Here is a 20685-nt window from a genome sequence, read left to right as displayed (position 1 = left end):
CCGGTGAAGAGCGAGACCTCGCTCTGATACCAATTGTTAGGTCTAAAAGGATGTCCGTATCTCCACAATGACATGATATTGTCCACTTTGGGCCTAAGCCCTCATGGCTTTGCTCTTGGGCTTTCCCCAAAAGGTCTCATGCCAATGGAGATATCTTCCATCCTTTTAAACCCATGATCTTTTCTATATGTTATAGATGTGGGACTATGTTTACACCTTTGCAACCCAACAGAGATGGGGATGGGACGGGGACGGGGACGACGATGGCGATGGCGATGACGAGATGGGGCAGGACGAGGAGGCGACGGCGGTTGCGTCGGACTCTCTCGTAGAGCTACGAGGCGACGACGGCTCGGACTCTCTCGCAGAGCTACGAGGCGACGACGACTCTCTCAGGACAGTGACGAGAGGGAGAAGCGACGACAGAAAAATCGGGATCGAGTGGTTAGGATTAGGATCGCGGTTGGGGGTTTAGGATTTCTTTTAGTCATGGAATCTGCCACACTGACAAGAATTCCCAAGTCACGCACGGTCGCACAAATTTTTTACATATTGCTTCATGTGATGGTGCTTAGTCTACTTCTAGCTAATACAAAACAGTCTTCCTTACTTGGGTGATTGGAAGAACATGATGGGGCTTAGAAATTAGATACGACTTCACCCTAAATCATTACCAAGCAAAGCCGTATTCATTTGATTTGATCTAAGTCATATATCTGGACAACGTACAAGTTTAGATGGTTAAGTATATATATTTTTAAGATTATTCTATTGAGAAACCCTAATGCTTTGGTTCCTAGGTGAAGTTCAAAGCTTGACAAGGAACCTACTAAAATTTTATTGATTTGAATAATGATGATAATTAAAAATATTATCTGTCTAAGTTTAGAATATCAATTAAGTAATCATGCATTAATAATTAATTAATTAATTGCTCGATTAGTTACTAATTATTTACTGCCGCGCGCGCATGTACATTACTTAATTTCAATTAATTAATGTGCCGCATGCATTAGTCAATTAATCAATATTTTTTTTTTGCTGCGGCATTAATTTTCTATCATTCCAACAGAATGCTTCGAAATTGATTGAACGATCGATTGGCAGTTAGCAATCGATTAGCTAAGTAAAATAGTCCTTCTGTAAGTTTAAACAGTTGGATTTGACATGATAATAAGTTGATAAATAAGATTAATCGATTGGTTGACGGAAATCAATCTGAAAAACCATCTTTAAAAAAGGATTTCGAGGCAAATAGGTACTGCTGATTGTTGGAGTTTTGAAGCAAAGTATTGCTTCATTTCCAAACCGATAAGAAGCATTTCCAACCAACAAGAAAATACTCAAAGCAAGATCCACATTATAAAGTCATTTTCAATTTCATTTGTCTTTGTATCTTATTTTTGTTTTATTCTTGTAAAAAGTTTGATGTAAGAGACTTCTTCATCGTATTTGAAAAAAAAGAATTCATAGTGGAGATAGTCAACTCAGAGTGGACTCTTGAATTAATTGTCTTAAAAAGGTGGATACTAAGTAAAATTCCAGAATTGTACATGTGGAGCCACGCTTGAATCAAGTTTCTGCTATGCATTCAAACGACGAGCACAATATCAAGACAAGAAGCGATCGAAGTTATTCACCCCCTCTATCTTACACGAGTCCTAATAATAATAAAAATAAAAATAAAAATGAGAAGATTATTAACAAGGAATCTTAAAGGGATCAACATTGATGAGTTTTAAAAAAAATTAAATATTTAATTTTAAAAATAGATTTTTATATAAAATTTAGTTTTTTAATTTTTTGAGATGTAAAATTAATAATTAAAATTTTACATTTAAACTTTGATAATATTTTTTAATTAATAAAATTATTAAATTATTTAATCTTTCTCAATATTGTTGAATGTAAGTAGGATTTTATTAATTTTAATTTTGAAAAACTTATTTATAATGTTAAAGCTATACTAACTATCGATCTCAAGTGCAAAATCTAAATTTTACACGAAAAAAGACGAATAGAATATGAAAGTGGTCAATTTTTTAATTTGATGATTAAAAAAAATAGCATTCTATTTTGGGTCGAATTGATAAAAAATAATTTTAAAAAATCTATAATAAATAAAATAATTTAAAATTAAAAATGAATGTTTTTTAAAAATCTAAATATAAATAATATTAAAATATTAAAAACATGGGTTCTAATTTTATTGGGGCTACAAGCATAGACCTTGATAGCCTATGCCTTCAACCGCAAACTGGATGAATGGTGGAGTGCACTCAACGTAAAATTTATCTTGAAGAATATTTTTCTTTTTTCTTTTTTTTTAAAGGGAATTTTCTCCCTTTCTTGGAGTCCCATCAATTATTCAAAGCGTGCATGTTAAGGCTTCATCCAATTTCTTCTCTTTTAATTTACGTAGCCATCTTCCTTCCTCAATAATTAATTCACGCATCATTCTCTCACCAACTTCGTATCAGCAATATTCCATATTCTTCTTTACTACCAGACAAAATAAATCACTTTAAAATAAATAAAATTAAAATGCATCAGATGTTTTTTTTTAAAATTATAACAGCGCATTTTATCATTTGTTAATATCTTTATTCGCATACTACTGTTTTACCAACCATAGAGTAATTGTCATACTATATTAAAATAAATTGATTTAATTTTTTTAAAAATAATTAACTATATACTATATATAATATGACAGTAACTATTTAGTATTGTTATGACAATTTTATAGTGTTTTTATCATTTAAAACTGATTTTAGTCAATTTTAATTGCTTTTGAGTAATTTACATATAATATTTTTAATTAATTTGAACTAAAAATTATTAACAATTTAATATGCTTTAATAATATAAAAATATGAATATTTTTAAAATGGAAAATATAATAAAATACTATTTTATTTTATTTTAAAAGTGATATTTTAACTAAACAAAAATGAAGAATGCTCAACCTTAAATACTAACTGATATATCATGTTTTGTTTTGAGTAAAAATTAAAAGGACGTATGTCTTTTTTATTGAAATCTTTTAAAAATATGACTTCTTTTTCATTTATTATCAACAACGGATTCACTTTGTGTTATTAAAAATACCTTTTATTTCTATGTTGTTCTAGTATTTACAGGATCTATAACGACTAGGTAGTTATAATAGTCATTATAATTATTTAGTAATTATAATTATTTAATTATTATATTATAATATTAATCAATATTAATTAGAGTAGAATTATCTATACTATTTATAACTGCTGTAATATAATTTTGATAGTGTTTAAATTGTGTTCATAATTACTATAATATTAATATTAATTATAATTATAATGTATATATTATAATAATTATAATTTATAATTATAATATGAATATTAAAATTAATTAAAAATATTTTTAAAAATAAAAATAGATTAAAATGAAATTAGAGACATGACACTATTTTTGTTCTTATAATTAAAAAAAAAATCAATAAATTCAGAGGAGAAAGTGAAAACTACCGAGGACATCTTCTGACCCCACTTCCCTCTTCTCTGGCACTGAAACCGGGTGTGTCGTTTCGCGTACGCGTACGGAGGGTTATTTATTTCTTTTCATCGTCGGACGTCGGGTACCATCATCCGACGTTTTGAAACTGTTACTGATTGGCCAATTTTTTTGTAGCCTGTCTGGCCACGCTCATCCCATCACACCGTAATTCCCCTTTCCGTTCCGCTGACCTTAACCTGTCGTCTTCCGCACCTCCTCGCCTGTTCCTCTTCGATCCTTCTCCCTCACGTCGCCACTGCGTGCTCCGTCTCTCCGTCTACAAATAGCCATCAATCTTTGATTTCTTAGATTCCAAGAACCTCACAGATCTTCTCTCTCGCGCCCGAAATGCCTCCGGAGGCAAGTAATTTTCAAGCATAATCCCCACTACTTGGTGCTTTCCAATCACAGGCCGCCCACCTCCGCCCGCAGGTAACTTCGTCATTGCTTCTTTTCTGCCCTTCTTCTTTTAGTTCTTAATCCTTCTCAAGCCAATGATTTGCTTGGCTTGTGTGTTTCTGAATCACATTGTATTTATTTTATGTGCTGCTGATCTAGCCCCCTCTTCTTGGTTGCCTTCTGTTGGAATGTAGTTAAAAAATTTTTTTTTATGGAGTTTGTGGGCGGCTGCTGATCTTTAAAGCTTGGGAATTTGGAATTTGGTGAGTTGGATCTCAGCGGCGAGGAAAGGTCGGTTTTTGATAAGGATGATCGGGAGGAGGAGCATCAGCAAGGCGTCTCCATTGTTCTTGCTGCTGCTGGGGTTTGGGTTTTTCGTCGCTACCTATAATCTGGTGACGATGGTCATCCATTACCAGCAGCGAGTGCCCGTGAACAAGCTTTCCGTTGACGATTTAGGCACGGAGATGCCTAAGATTAGGCGATTGGGCGTTCAGAGACAGCTGTTTCACGTTGTGGTCACTGCTACTGATGCGGCATATAGCAGGTGGCAGTGCCGGATAATGTACTACTGGTACAAGAAGATGAAGGACGGCGAGGGGTCAGAGATGGGAGGGTTCACCAGGGTGCTCCACTCTGGGAAGCCTGATAGTCTGATGGATGAGATCCCAACTTTTGTTGTGGATCCACTCCCAGCCGGTGTGGATCGGGTAAGACTTTTCTAATGGTTTAATTTATTTTCTTTGTTCCTGTCACTTTCATCATTCTACAATGTTTGTTTAGCTTGCATGCCTGGAAAACATGTTTGAATGACCAATCATAGGATTTATTAGTGCAATTCCCTCATATACAAAGGTTGGTAGATGGTCATGTTGGCAATAGGTACGTGGCTTGCTTATCTTCGTTAAAGTAATATTAAACTAAAATTGATTATATATAATATCTGTATTTTTAATAATGAAAATAAGTTTAAAATCACAAATGAAGTCATAATTGATAAGGAAACACTAATTACATAACAACAACTATCCTATATTTCAGGTCGCAACCAAGAGAACAAAAATCACGACAAAGGATAAAATTCATTTATCATAGTGATGGATCCAAATTGCAAGAAAATACACAGATACTTTATAATTAGAGCTATACTACAATATCCAAATATAAATAAGATAGTTAATGCCAAATTAATGAACAACTTGAGAAAAAAAAGCTTTTTCCCTGCCTTAGACCCATCTAAACTGCTTTAGCATACTGCTTGGCAACCAAGACTACCTAACTGCTCTGCCTAACCTACTTTTTAACAGAAGTGTCCCCTTGGTGAAATTTCCTAGACCTTTTAGAACTATGCCTATATAAAAGACTGGTTTGGTTCAATCAGTTGTTAAAATTTGGTTTGCCTATATTAAAATGTTTTTCTTTTCTTAATTAACTAAAAATAAAAGACTATTATGCGTGTAGTGATTTGCTAAGAAGCCTAAGTTTCTTGTGGTTGTTATATGCAAAATCTGTCCCACTTAACTTACTCATATTCAGTATATAGAGGACTTACAAAATTTTCTCAAGTTTATTTGCAGTTCATCTTCAAAAGGTGTTCAAAGAATGGCATGCTAAGTGCTGCAGTCAAATAGTTACTAGCTCTTTATTAATTTTTTCTCATTTGGCTGATGGCCGTTAATGTAAATAGTTGTCGAATTCAAATTCAACTGGAAATCATGTGCACAACAGTTTCACTCACCATAAAATGTTACTAGTCTAACAGTATCTGATGAATGGCTGTAACTTCTTCTCTATTGAACTAATTATCGCTGCTCTTGTATTGCTTTAATCATTCTGAATGTGTTCTTGTTTACAGTTTTTTGCAAATCTTTTACCAATGAAGAATATCATTTCTTACTGCTTCATTGATGTGACTCCAGGGGTACATTGCCCTAAACAGACCTTGGGCCTTTGTGCAATGGCTGGAGAAAGCAACTATTGAGGAGGAGTAAACTATTTTCCTTTGAGAACATTGTGCCATTGACTTTATCTTGGTTACTTTATAAGAAAAACAGAGCTACCTGTGTTGAATGTGAAAAACTGCAGGTATATATTAATAGCAGAACCAGATCATATTTTTGTCAAACCGTTGCCAAACTTGGCTCGTGAAGATTATCCTGCAGGCTTTCCATTCTTCTACATTAAACCAACTGAACATGTAGAGATTGTGAGGAAGTTTTTTCCAGAAGAAAAAGGTCCTGTAACTAACATTGACCCTATTGGCAATTCCCCTGTGATAATTAAAAAGGTAAGTCATGACTCATTTGTTCATCAGTTTTTGTAACATGTGTTTACATTTTACATGGACACATATGCTTCTTTTGAATGCAATACCTGTGCCATTGATTCTATGTCAAATTCTTCTTCAACAATATTCTTGGAACAATCTAACAAGTTTTTCATCCCTGTTTGCCTCACTTAAGTCCATACTAGAGAAGATTGCTCCTACTTGGATGAATATTTCTTTGAATATGAAAGAGGATCCCATGACTGACAAAGCTTTTGGATGGGTGTTGGAAATGTGAGTCCTAATATGTTCTATTTTATAATTTAGTAATAGATTTTCATTGGCATTGATATTCTAATTCCTTTTAAGCTCTAAAATAGGTATGCTTATGCCATTGCAAGTGCATTACATGGTGTGCAACATCTTCTTCATAAAAATTTCATGATACAAGTATTTCCTCTATTCTTTTTATCTTCTTTTTGTGTTATTATATTTGTTATTGTATATAAAAAAATTATATATGTGTTATTTATGTTGTAATACTACTTTCGAATTGTTTGACTACAGCCCCCTTGGGATTTGAAGTTGGGGGACACTTACATTTTACATTTTACTTATGGATGTGACTATACATTGAAGGTAATTTTCTATGCCAATTCATGCATACATATTTTCCTCATGACAATTTATACGTAACGTTCCTTACCATGAAGATGGATATAAGTTATGGCAATGCTTGTTTGTGTACTTGGTAGATCTGTTTTCATATTTACATTGTTTCATGTACAATGCCAGGGTGAACTAACTTATGGTAAAATTGGAGAATGGCGCTTTGACAAAAGATTATATCTTCGTGGTCCACCACCAAGGAACCTAACTTTACCCCCTCCGGGGGTTCCTGAAAGTGTGGTATGTACTCACATTCATTGGATGTTGTTCTTTTGGTGTTACTATCATAACTTTACTATCTGTGTTTCAAAGATGTAATTATTGGCCTATCTAAGTGTCTTCTATTTTGAAATTTTCAAAAAACAAAAAACAAAAAACAAAAAACAAAATGTTGACTAGTGTATACTTTTGCTTGGTTTATAATTTCCTTGTTCTTTCATTTACCTAGGATATTTTATGTTGTTCTTAAAGAATTTATTAGTATATCAAATCCTTATACAGTTATATGCCATTCCAAATATATTTGTATTATATGGCAAAAAGTGGCATTCCTTTCATTTAGTTATGAACACTTATGATAGTTTACTCTTCATCTCTTGTACTTCCAAAAAGCTCTCGTTCTTTCATTGTTTCTAAATGCATTATTGCCATGATGATGCTTAGAGAAAATTTTAAAACTATTTTGGTTATGTATGCAATAAGACAACATTAATGATTAATCTAATCTCAGAAGCATATGGAATCCATGCCAAGTTAGTGGAAATGAATCTCTTAACTTGTGAATTCTTATCTGAGTTTCTATGGGTCCACATGATCTGAACTCTGGAGATTAGTGGTAGGACAAGATTTATAGTTCTTGCAAAATGGGTGGATGTGCTGCTTAACTGACTAGCTGAGCTTGTAAAAACCTTGGGTAATATATCCATGAACTCTGGAGATTAGTGGTAGGATAAGATTTATAGTTCTTGCAAAATGAGTGGATGTGCTGGTTAGCTGACTAGCTGAGTTTGTAAAAACCTTGTGTAATATATCCATGATCTTGGAATAAAATCTCATATTCACAAGTTACATTCCCCCAAAGATGAAACTTAAAAGTTACAACTAAACTAAAATAAAAATGAAAAAGGAATTCATATAATAGGTTGTTAAGGGAAAAGTTGAATGCCTTTGATTTGTGTTCTTGTCAATTTATGGTGTTGTTGGTTGACATTTGTATCTTGGGAGGAACTGAATGGTGCAACCATGTACTGTCTGGGTAGCATACTCATTCCTATCCATTAACATGCATTACTAATTATTAGGAGCTTTTTTTGGCGATCCCAATTTTTTTTTGCTTGATTTGAAGTCTTTCTAGAATCAAGTGGGAAATCATGGAGATGAAACCTTGGGCCTGTTTACTCTATTACCTCAAGGTATTCATCAATGTGCAGTTCCTTTTTGGACCATATTGCTTTTGGAAAACAATACTATGCTATTGGCCTTGAACATGTTTTGCGATGCAGTTCCACAATAAACATATTGGAAATGAGCGTACACTGCAGATTATATCAAAGAGTGTGAAACTTTATATTAGGACAACTGATTACATGTGATAAATGATGGAGTGATGTGCTCAATTTCCTGAAACAGCAGAATGAACAGATAGCTAATTAGCACAATAGCAAAAAAGAGCATCTGAAATCCAATACAGAATAGCAAAAGGAAAACATTAAGAATCTGTTGGGACAATTGATATGCTTATTTAGGTAATAGTGGTTGCTATATGAAGCTTTCTACTACTTATATTGTTAGTATGTGTGCATCTGTGAGCATGCACATGACACAATAGCAAAAAAGAGCATCTTAAAATTGAACTATAAAATCCAATAGAGTAGCAAAAGGAAAACATTATGAATCTGCTGGGGCAATTGATATGCTTATTTAGGTAATAGTGGTTGCTATACGGAGCTTTCTAGTACTTATATTGTAAATATGTGTGCATCTGTGAGCATGCACATGATATAATGTAGTCAGTCTGACAATTTTGAGCTGTATCAAGGAGACTCTAGACAATTACTAGATTCGCCACAGGTTGGATTATGAGATTGGAAACAGTATTGTAAATGTTTGAGATCTCCAGGAACATCACACATCTTTGGTTGTAGTTGGTATGCGATAGCCAAGACATGGCCATCCATTTTTTCTCTTTCATAGTGATTGTTGCCTAACAGTATTTACACTAGAATGATCATCTTTTACTTTCTCCTCCCATGGATTTGTTTTATAAAATTCCAACATAGCTTCTATTTGAAGTAATAAATGTTAATCTCTATAGTTCTTCTCCTAGTTATGGTAAGTTGGTAACCCTTCGTCTTTCTCCTTGTCATGAAAGGGGCATAATTGCCCTTAGCAGGGTAGCCTGGATTGGCAACTAGTTGCTATCCATTGCTGTAGTTATATGAAATTATCATCTCGATGGATAAGTTGCATGCTATTTATAAACATAAGTCAGTTATTGTATTTCTTCTTTTACTCATCCACAAGTACCCATGATTCTGCACTTATAGCCCTAAATCATTTTGATTGCATAGTGACTCTCTTCTCTAACATTCCTGATTCTAAGTTTGTTACAATAAATAAATGGTGTCATAAAAAGAAAACAAATGGAAATATAAGGAAGATGAATGTTGAATCTGAATAGCTGAGGCTATTAAGCTAACTTTAATTTAGAGTGTGAACTTATACCAATTTGAGCTGCTGTTTGTTGACTTTTAACACAGAGGAACAATGGGGAAGTAATAGCATAGAAATGGATATAGCTTGACATCTAGTGCTTGGAACATGAGAAGGATGCTTATAGTACATAACCATAATTTGATGACTGATGGCTCGTATTTTGAGGATCAACTTATTCAATGCCAAGTAGTATTACAAAATAAGGGATCTAGTTGTGTATCAAATTCACAAGTGGCTATACTGTCATGCAGATTTATTCCTATTCCAGTCATACTGGAAAATAAGAAAATGGTTAACGTGCTTCTCCTAATCAACTTGTTTAAAATATATTTTCTCATAGGACCTCAAATATATCTGTACTTAATCAGCAATAACAAATATGGAAAGCAGAAATTTGTTTCATAGGATCTCAGATATAATGGTTATTGGGTACTCCACATTTAAATATGATTCTTTTCTCCAGCATCTGTTTAATCCTACTAAATAGTAAATTATAGGGGATTTTATTCATGAACTTGATTCTATAGAGCAAAGAGACAACTATGAAATCATAAAAGTAAGCATGGAAGCTGAATTTTTTTACTTGCAATATATTTTAACAAGTTCAGAAGTCCCATGTTTCTGGAAGAAGCTAGAAGTGAAATAATAATCCATGCTAAAACTCTTACAGAATCACTTGGCTTATCTTGAAGTAGTCTAGGTTCACTTAGTTGATGTAAAACCCTTAGTTTAATACAATAGTGTGAGTTGGATGCTAATGAAGAGCATCTTGGCTAATCATTTTGGGCTAGTGATTTACGACAATTAGTATCCTAGGAGGCCTAATCTTAGGCTTGTTGTGTTGGAAAGAGCTGCATATGATAGCAGGGCACCACCATGGAACCTCCTATAGCAATTAATTAGAGGTGATTCTAGATTATGAGTTAGATCTTGCTGAGGATGTCAAGCCTTAAAATGGGGGATTCTGATTCCCTAATTTAGTTTTACAAAGCGAATTGTGGGTTAATAAATAAAATGTATAAGCCTAGATAAGGAAGCTATTATTAAGTTGGGCTCATACATTTTGGCCAGTGATTGTGTTTGACATGTTTATAGATTCGTTCTTTCGTTTAGGTGGATCATTATAGTTTAAGTCGTCTTTTAGGGAAAAAAATTTGGTTGATGGAGGCTTCGCAAGATGGTAACACTACTCGTTTTTAACATTAGTGTCTGGAACCTTGTTTGTTTTGTGAAAAAAAAAATATTTTTAGTTTTATTTTTCTAGAAAATAGAATATGAAAATTGAAAAGAAAAATAAAATAAATACTTATCATCATCTTTTGCCACCTTTGAAATTTATTGAAGGTGAATTGGTGTCAAAATGTAGCAACAGATATTTGTTTCCTAGCATTTAGTCAGACCTGCAAATATATTATCTCTTCAACCATTTTTCCCATGATCTAAATGAGCATATTTAAAAAAAAAATGATAATCCTAGTAGCCACATCTCTGGGGGTGGTCGGCTCGGTCCCACAGAAGTTTCCCACCGACCACCAGGGTAAATCGGGAAGCGCATACGGCGGCCAATCCGGATGCCCAGCATAAATGAGCATATTTAAGAAACAAAGCATGGTGTTTCTGTTTAGAGCTAGTAGGTCTTGAATGGTTTTGGCTTTTCAAATGAATAAGGGCTATAAGTTTGGACAAGTTACATATGTTAAATTTAAAACATTAAAATAGGAAATACTAATAGAACAAAAAGGATAAGTTAAAGACAGACTTAGCTGCTGTAAAGGTAGCACTGGCTCAATGAAGAGACTGGAAGAAGGCTGAAGTATTATCTTGTTGAACATGGTCAGCCATTCTTCCCTGTCTTGTGTTATTTCCTTTAATAGCTTTTGGTTTCTGGGATAATGTCAAACCTTGGATAAACACTCAAAAATTAATTTTTCTCTTTGTATTCATTCCCCTTTTCTTTCTCCATGAATGTGGCCACTGGCAATTCATTGTGTTTACTTATGCCAATTGCCTTCCAGTAGAGTACTCTTGTTATATGCATTACAAGTATCAATCTTGTCATTCTTCAACTTGCCAGCTAGATCACAATATTGAATTCTCGGTACAGGTAACACTGGTGAAGATGGTAAACGAGGCTACGAATAACATCCCTGGGTGGGATGAAGGAAGATAGCCAGACCTAATTTCCTTCAGCTAACATTAAGTACAGAAAGGAGAGCAACAACACATACAACTCATAAAGCAATGAAGTTTTGTTAGAAGAAACAGAGATTTCCCTCTTGAGACTAAAAAGTACATCAATACCCATTCCTTGGCAGACTGCACCAACTTCATGATCTTCTAGAGCACACTGCTGCGACTTGAATAATTCTGCACTAGATAAGTTATAAACACTTTCATCCATTGTGCTGGTCTTTGTTTGCAATTTAAACAAATTATGGAGATATTGGAATACAATTTGTGGCGAATATGTTAGTGTATATTTGAATCGGAAACACAATTGTAGTATGATAAATAAGCAAGGGAGCAAACAAAAAATACATCAAATACATAAAGGGCCTCAAGTTATGATCTTCTATTATGCACATACTACAGCAAAGGATAGAATCCGTTACCTTAGCGATTTCACACGATTGGTTTTACGATTATCTGTGAGGATATAAATCAAGAAGCTACAGTTGGTCACTACGGAGAGGGCATTGTTTCGATTTCGTTGAGATTCAACCCTTGCCTATTATGCACATACAGTACCACTGTGGAGGAGGAATAGGTGAAGCCCACAAATTTAAATGTACTAGTTGAATGCATTGCACAAGTAATAATCAGGAGAAATAGGTGAAACCCACAAATTTAAATGTACTAGTTGAATGCATTGCACAAGTAATGACCAGTCAAACATCGCTAGATTTATGGCACAAATAAAATTTAATTTAAGATATATAATATTCTTTTTATAGATTTATGAAGTTTAATAAGTTATATATATAATATTTTAAAAAATAATCTTGGTTGACCTTGATGGATCCGCTATCTTAGCCGACCCCTAGAGCCGGTCTCATAGGTATGGAGGGAGGTAAATTTAGATACACAATTATGAAGTGCATGGTGGGGTAAATAATAGGTTATGAGTTCTCACAAGATTCGACCCTTGGTTATTATATCAAAAATGTCATACATCCTAGTTAGTTGGACCGGACAAGGAGAAGTCATAGTTGGAGACTAGGCAAGGAGAAATCCTAGTTGGAGGCTAAGCAGGAGAAGTTCTGATTGGAGGCTGGACAGGAAGTCCTAGTGAATAAAGTTGGGCAAGGAAGTCCTAACTAAAGGTTAGGCAAGGGAAAGTCTAAATAAGTCAAGGGTGACTGAATGTTTAGCAGGTTGGAAGTCTATTAAGTGACTAGTCCTAACTAGAGATTAGGCAAGGGAAAGTCTAAATAGGTCAAGGATGACTAGATGTTTGGCAGATGGAAAGTCTATCGAGTGACTAGTCTTAATTGAAAGTTAGGCACGGGTAAGCCTAGTAGCTTAGACCTATAAAGTTAGGCTTAGGTAAGTCTAGTAGGTCAAATAGACTACAGTTAGGTTTAGGTTACTTGTTTGTCTGTATGCTTATCTTATAAGAACCAAAAATTGGAAGCAAGACTAAGAAAGCATAAGAGAAGCAAACAGAAGCAACCGAACTAACTCTAAGTCTAAGGTTCATGATAAAACTACCATGCATTCCCTGATATGGTACAACGGTAAGACATTTGATGGATTCATAGAGTACCATGATTCGAAATCCAACTGGGGTAAGAACAAATTTTATAATAGATTTTTTGTTATGGAAGTCAACTGCTAAGTGAATTATTATGAGCACTTTTGAATTTACCCAATACGAACCAAAGAAGAAAATCGTCCACCTTCAAGATTAATTGGGCATGTAAGAGTTTGAAAACCTGGATTATTAAAAACAAAATGATACATGTTCTCATACCTCTATTTTGAGGAGAATAAGTCCATCATAGTGAAATGTTATTTTCACCTTAATGCACCTACAATTGTTTAAATCCAAGGTGAGACTTCTATTTTAAATATTTTAGATCTATTCAAGGGAAAATAGTCATCTCATTTTAATGGCTTAGTGCATGCCCTTATTCTCGTGTGAAGCCAGTAGTATGCTCTTTGTACTCACAGTGAGACAACCACGCTGTAAATCTGAATTTAGACCTATGTAGCCCCCACGGGCGGGGTCAGCTGGTCAGGACATGGGTGCTTGCAGCATGAGGTGGGCGGTTCGAGGGCTCATGGTTGCATTTGCGATAACATCAATCTGTGCCATGTTTCCAAATCCCTCGGCCACCATGCCCTGGTCAGTCCCGCATTCACCGTGATTTATCTCTCCACAGATGGTCGGGGGGCCGATCGTGTGGGGCCGCTAGGTTGGCGGATTCCAACCTTTTGCAGCATGAATTTAGACCTATGTAGGTCGTAAGGTGAATTTAAATTCGCACAGTGATGGAATTCTACGGTGTGATGGTAAATGATGGGATAGATTCTTTAAATAATGAGAATACTCTTGGAATTATTTATGACGTTGAATAATCTATTAGAATCTATTTGTACTTTTTAATTTATCTTAATGATTGATAGAAAATTTTCATAGAATTAAATTGATCATCACTAAACTTAATCGCATCATAAAAATTGAATATTTAAATTATCAAAAAAATAATAATTACAAATATGAGGCCACCAAGAACTTATTCTTTTAGTGTATGTTTGGATGAACTACGATAATCCATTTTAAGAGAGTAATTGAGATATTAAAAAAACTGTTAAATGGATTTGACACGAAAAGAAAGATTTATACTTGTTTTTTATAGCACAAGTATTCAGCTCTTACAATCAATTAAGTTTTTTAAAAAATAAATTAAATTCTATAAAAATTTTCCATCAACCATAAATTTGGATAACACTCCCGCTATTAGACACTGATAACCGACTTTCACAAATCGCTGAATCATGACCCATAATACAACCACTCCATCAATATAGATCCATAAATAATCGTACTTTGCATTGCATTCTATACTTTTCCATCAAAGAGATACACTTTTCTTCTGCAAAAAGGTGGATCCGCCACCTTAACGGTCCCACACGGTCGGCCCCACGATCATCTATGAGGAGATAAATCGAAAAAGTGCAGTTGACTACGACGCAGAAGGGTATTGCCTGACGAATCATCAGGATTCGAACTCTTGCCCTCTTCTACAAGTCTGCTGCGTCGTAACCAACTCACCTATGCTCCGGGAGCAAAGAGATACACTTTTCGAACCTTGAGATGGTGATTAAAGGGGAAGAAGAGCAGAGAAGAATGAGAATTTAACGCATCGCCTTTAACAATGGAGAGGACTTCTTACGTAGAGGAAAGACATTCATGTACATGAGCAGGGATAAATCACAGTAACAATTTCAACATTTGGGTCAGAAATAGAAGAATGGGTAATTTGATCATTTTCACTTTTGGTTAATTCTTCCGTTGAACACTGTGGAATGAAAATTTTGCCTTTCATCTTCCTCCTTGCATTACATATTTTCCATTAGCAGTATCTGTCCAACTAAACCACACGTAGCTCTTGAGTCATAAATAATCTATTAACATTCAGATCCATTGCCAAATGCACACGAGGAATGGAAAGAAAAATTATACTCCCAACAGTGTCATGCTCTAAAACATTCTGATCTATTGTTACAATACATTGACCAAGAAACAGCTAAGAAATACAAACCGGAAATCGCCACGAAGCTACAAAAACATAAAAGAAAGAGTTGTATCATTCTCAATTGATTGTCAATTAAAACTGGTAATAAGTTTATAGCATTGAGGATGAATTAACTCCCAATAGGTACGTTAATAACAACATATTCTAGTAAAGATGGTAAAATTCAATCTTCACGTTTTCTCTAACCTTGCCACAATAATATTATTGAAATGAAAAATAAATACCTGTCATTTGTCTTCCTCCTCTGAATCTGACTTTGCAAAAACCGGCTCCGGCTGAGTTTCTGCATATGCAGGAGCAATATATTGAGGATCCTTTGCGGCGGCATCAGCATATTTAAGTATAGCTTCTCTTGGATCCTCTTCCATCCATGTTTCTTTAATTAAGCCACCTTGCTGTAGTGATAATTATCATGTTTAATCATGAAACCACTTCAAGATAGGAAAAAATATATAGAAACGTAGATACAAAATGGAATATGATTTCACAGATTTACAAAATAACATATACCTTCATAAGGTACTGAGTCAACAAACTGCCTTTGGTTGTTCCAACTCTTCCACCAAAGCCTGGACCATTGACAGGACATTCTGGCTTGTGGGACTTGAATGGATCTTTCAGTGCTTTTTCTCTTTGCCGTTTGCGGCTCGGAGCATCTCTAAATAGCGGCAATGCATGTGGATTATGAATAACTGGCTGCAGCTCATAGTCATCAACAGATTTTTTCCTTGGAGCTCGTCCAACACATACAAGTGCACCTCTCTGACTAATGGATGGATCATAGAGTATATGAGTCCCACCCACTTTCTTGTCTCCCACTGTCGCAATTACCTATAGAAAAAGATGGAACAGAATAATCTTGGAATAACAGTGGCATCCTTTTAAGACTGTTTGCATCAGACAATTTACATCTAAAAATAACCAAAATGTACCTGATTGATCTTTGGATGCCAAGTACAACAGACAACACTATATGTCGGCGATATTCCTACTCTTGATACAAGTTCAAGTTTTATACGGTCATAAAAGCAAAGTAAACCTCCAGCTGTGCCCTCCTTTTCGACTGATGTCCCAGTCAAAATCAACTGCTCATCCGGACTAAATGCAGCATTTGTCTGAGCATAATTATTTGGAAGATCTGCAAATACTGCAAGTGGTGTTTTCATTTTCCGCAGATCCCAGACCTATGGAAACATTGATAATAGTAAAAGAAATTCCAAATAGAAGAACATACAAAATAAATTAAATTGGTAAAAGCACCTTCAATGTACTGTCTGTACTCCTTGATAGAAGGACCTGACCATCTGCAGAAAACTTGAGCCCGGTAATATCATCTGCATGTGCATTCTCGGCATAAATATCAGGTCTGCTTCCCCATCCCGGCTTTATGTTCCATATCTGTAAAAAGAAAAGTGATTACTTTGAAATATCCATATTTTACTAAGACACAATTGAACCATCAAAACTAACAAACATCAAATGTAATACAAAATTGAACTACTCTTCCACCTGTATGGAGCCATCTCCAATGCCACCAACAATGCGTTTGCCATCATGGTCCCAAGCACAAGCAGTTACCGGGATTCTCAATGGTCTAACAAGTTTAGGTTTTATCACCTGCAAGTTGAAAATTTTATTAGGATAATGATAATGTCTCTTTGAAAACCAAACACTAGAATGATCAATCCCATCCATATTTTATAAGGACAACATTTGAATTTATCAACAAATTAAGAAATTATGGAATACAATAGAATTCCAAATTCCTAGCGGCGACTAGTGAAAAGATGCATGCATCCATCCAGATCAAAATTGCAATATTGTTCCACTTTAAAGTTAGTGGTCTCTTTAAATGTTTAGAAGACAATAATTGATATTCTTCCATAGGATACACAAGGAAAGCTCAAAGACTAAGATTCTATTTAATCCACAACAAATTCATGAAAAGGTATAGATAATGGCGTGTATAAATAATAAATTAGTTCAATGATCTAGACCATTTTCAGATCAAGAGCATGCCAAGTCCAACTTATTACATTTTTCTACTTTACTTTTTGAGCAATAAATGTTCTATTTTGTCCAAATCATTATCAGACTTAGTTTTTCTAGTTGGATTGTAAGAACCTATATATGAGACATATAGCTATTGAACTGGACATTTATATTTTTTTTTAAAAAAAAGTTTCCAGGGATTGTCTATATTCCTCTGCTCTACTGATGCAAGATCAACACTCAATAGATGTGCCTACATCAAGTGATAACAATCAGATTCTGCAAGATTGCCATATGAGGCAAGATTGCTATGTGTCGAGCAAATCTCAAGTGCTAATCATATTATGTCTTGGTCAGTATAGGTGCAGTAAGGTGGAGTCAAGAGCAAGGTTCAAAATTTCAAGTTGTGTTGCAATTTCAATCTTTGGCTAAAAATATATTGTTTTTGGTAACATGGCAACGCCCCGACATAAGGTGATAGTGGCAAACTGAAGAAGGAAAGGTAACAGATAAAAAAAATGAAAATTATATATCAAACTTTAGACTTAGTCATTGGAATGCTCCAGTTTTAACATTGCCTTGTAGTTAAAAAGTAAATAAAATAACAAATATTATCTCAATTCATGTCAACATATATTGTATCATGCCAAGGGGAGTTAAATGTCGCAGGACATGATATTTATCAACATGATTGACATAGAGATACAAGAGAAATTAATTGTGTTGAGTGGCAAGTCGACTCTAATCCGTGAACCTCCAATTGTTGTTGCCCGTCACAGCAGGAAGGGGAGGTGAGGAAAAAACTATGAAATGATTAGAAGAGGAGAGAAGGCATTTATGTGAAAGATAGAGAAATGAGTGAGGAAACAAGGAAGCAATAAGACAACGGAAGGCATCATCTCATTGGCTTAACTTAGGAATTAGTTGAGTTTGACAAAGGTTTCAAGTGAGGAGGTGGGGATGCAAAACTCATAAAAACATTAGCATTGCGACTCCCACCTACAACTCTACAGGGTCAAAGGTCGAGGGCTGGTGAGAGTTAATGTGTAATAAATAGCAATTATAATATACGTATACAGTAGTTTAAGAGGTTATATGTTTATAGAGCAATGATACACTACATGAAAAATATAGCATGAAACTCAACATGACACACTCCATGCAATGGGTCCCACATCCATGCAGTTGAGTGTGTCATGTTGAGTTTCATATTACATTTTTCATGTAGCATATTATTTTTCATGTTTATAATATCTGGATAAATATAATTGCATAAGTTATATAAAATGTGTATCAATTTATAAAATACTTGTAATTGTACTGAAATTAATATGTTTTCATTATATTAAAGTTACATTTTAATGTTATCATATAACCTGAATAAGTTATGTGTAATGTATAAGTTACTATATTATATTTAATAAATCACAAAGCTTATATTAGTTACATATACATTTTATATAATTATAATTTAGTGATTACAAATTGTCATTATTGTGATAATATGATGAAAAAATTAAGAAGAATTTGTTTATTATTTCATGCAGAAAATAACTTAAATGATGATAATAAAAATAAATATATATTTAACCATATAATTATTAAAAAAATAATAAAATTCATTGCAATGATGATAATTTAAATATAATGATAATAACTCAAATATTAGACATAAGTTAACTATAATGATAATACCTTAACCATATTATTAATAAAAATGATTTAATGATAAAAGCTTAAAAAATAGAATATTCGTTCTTAAAATAAAACCTAATGAATTTTGTAAATTGTTTTTACTATCATGGGTTCGAAAAGAAAGATTACCAAGAACTGAAGACAGTAGGAGAGGCAGAGGAGCAACTCTTTCTTTCTCAACTCCTCAGGGTGGGAATCCTCTTCCGAAGAATGCAAGGTATAAGATCGTGCAAGGCAGAGTGCTCATAGTGACCTGTGATAATAAGAAGGCAGAATGTACGGGAGAAGAATCACACTGACCATTCCTTGATAAAGTCAGATGATCTCTTCTGCCGCAAAGAGAATGAATCTTTATATAACTCATAAGAGGGTCTCCCCGGGCAAGGGCTCAGGTAAGAGAAAAGGAATAGTGTGAGTGCATGTACGAGACCTTAGCTTTAGAGAGCACGCCAGGGTGTGATCCGAATCATATTCAGAGCGGCCAGCCTCATGCTGATCAGGAACTTCCACTCTGTCAATTCAAGGCTCCCCACAAGAGTGCACATGGGACTAGAATCCTCTCACCAAATCCATGAATGTAGGATGCCGCATGTCTTGATACCTGAACGGCCCTAGTCTTCTGTCTACAGCATCCCGACAAGTTCATAGAAGGGGAGTCCAACTACTGAGAGCATCAGAATCGCGAGCACTAATTGCTGCTATCCTACTTCCAAGGTACTGAGTTGGTTCAGCTGCGGGAGAGGTTCTCAGTGGTCCGCGGGCCGGGCTGGCTTGATCTGCTTCTTTTTCTTTTGCCTAAAAATCAAGTAAACATGCCGAAGATTCACATTCAAATGCCCGGGTATATTAAATTGAGTGCCACAAGTCTCTGATCCACCCTGAGGGGATATGTGGTAGGCTCGAGTTGGTCGACCCCTTCCCTTGGCACCACAAAGAGATCAGATCCCCCCTTAGGCTTAGGTCCTTCAAGGGTAGAGTGAATCTTTTTAATCTAGCTTTTGATGCTAGAATTGACTATAATTGGGATGCATCCGGACAGTAAGATAAATAGATGGCATTGCTTAAGTCGTGAATGGGACAAGATAATCTACATTCAAAAGCAGGTCTAGTGCCCGAGTCTGATATTATAAGTCAATCCCCTCGTCCCCTTATGGGATAGCGCGAGCAACAATAGAATTGCCTTCCCCTCGTCCCTCAATTCTTTGTAGTTGTAGAACGTCCCTCTCACTTCTTTGTATAAGTTCCCTCTCGCGCGAACTACCTAAGCTAAGTCAAGGTGCGGAGCGAGTTCGATCTGTTCTTTCGCCCATCTTCTCCCAAGAGCTTCTTCAGCATTTATAAAAGAAGACCGAGAAGTAGAAATAGGGGGAAGCTTCCTCACCCAGACCCCATACATAAGTGGAACAAGCCACTCAGATGGTAGAAGACATCTGCCAGTCTTGACTCCTATCTTGACTCCTAACCTACTTTGAGTTGGCTTTACCCTTTGAGCTCTTCCCAGTGAGATCCCTAGTTTCCAGGAATGGATCCTAGGACCGGGTGGATTCATTTGATTCCTTTTGAAGCAGTCAACCAAGAAAGACTCTCTTTAACTGTATAAAGTATAAATAATTTCGTCCTTTCTCGAATAAGTCTTCTAGGTTAGCA

The 20685-nt window shown here is 35.0% G+C and overlaps 2 protein-coding genes across 3 annotated transcripts in view; one reads left to right on the top strand and one right to left on the bottom strand.

Annotated features, from left to right (window-relative positions):
• The first annotated feature begins 3809 nt into the window (after positions 1-3809).
• Positions 3810-12068, top strand: LOC141831864 (hydroxyproline O-arabinosyltransferase NOD3-like). Of its 2 annotated transcripts, none has more exons than XM_074719277.1 (9): positions 3810-3972; positions 4157-4649; positions 5859-5926; positions 6025-6226; positions 6402-6499; positions 6586-6655; positions 6773-6844; positions 7001-7114; positions 11694-12068. In XM_074719277.1, exons 2-9 carry the CDS (start codon positions 4248-4250, stop codon positions 11757-11759), a joined length of 1092 nt encoding a protein of 363 aa, XP_074575378.1. In that variant the 5' UTR covers positions 3810-3972; positions 4157-4247; the 3' UTR covers positions 11760-12068. The 2 variants fall into 2 exon arrangements, with proteins under 2 accessions (XP_074575378.1, XP_074575377.1); XM_074719276.1 differs by having other exon boundaries at positions 4134-4649.
• A 3192-nt stretch (positions 12069-15260) lies between these two features.
• The window catches only part of LOC141831339 (uncharacterized), a 10505-nt gene continuing 5080 nt past the window's right edge, over positions 15261-20685 (bottom strand). The window contains exons 4-9 of the mRNA XM_074718696.1: positions 16861-16968; positions 16612-16749; positions 16284-16535; positions 15862-16182; positions 15576-15746; positions 15261-15374 (exon numbers count right to left, since the gene is read on the bottom strand). Coding sequence (XP_074574797.1) covers positions 15579-15746; positions 15862-16182; positions 16284-16535; positions 16612-16749; positions 16861-16968 — 987 coding nt within the window. The 3' untranslated portion in view covers positions 15261-15374; positions 15576-15578. The remainder of the gene's footprint in view (positions 15375-15575; positions 15747-15861; positions 16183-16283; positions 16536-16611; positions 16750-16860; positions 16969-20685) is intronic.

This window comes from Curcuma longa, chromosome 7, assembly GCF_044706935.1.
Source record: "Curcuma longa cultivar G26 ecotype Majalengka, Jawa Barat chromosome 7, ITB_CL_G26_1.1, whole genome shotgun sequence".
Lineage (NCBI taxonomy): Eukaryota > Viridiplantae > Streptophyta > Magnoliopsida > Zingiberales > Zingiberaceae > Curcuma > Curcuma longa.
This window is presented reverse-complemented; position numbering and strand designations above follow the sequence as displayed.

Excerpts from the sequence above, each read along its gene's own strand:
- LOC141831864 (XM_074719277.1), top strand. The coding sequence starts at position 4,248 with ATGATCGGGAGGAGGAGCATCAGCAAGGCGTCTCCATTGTTCTTGCTG. Across the intron at positions 5,927-6,024 it reads AAAGCAACTATTGAGGAGGA|GTATATATTAATAGCAGAAC; the intron begins GTAAACTATTTT and ends GAAAAACTGCAG. Across the intron at positions 6,500-6,585 it reads TTTGGATGGGTGTTGGAAAT|GTATGCTTATGCCATTGCAA; the intron begins GTGAGTCCTAAT and ends GCTCTAAAATAG.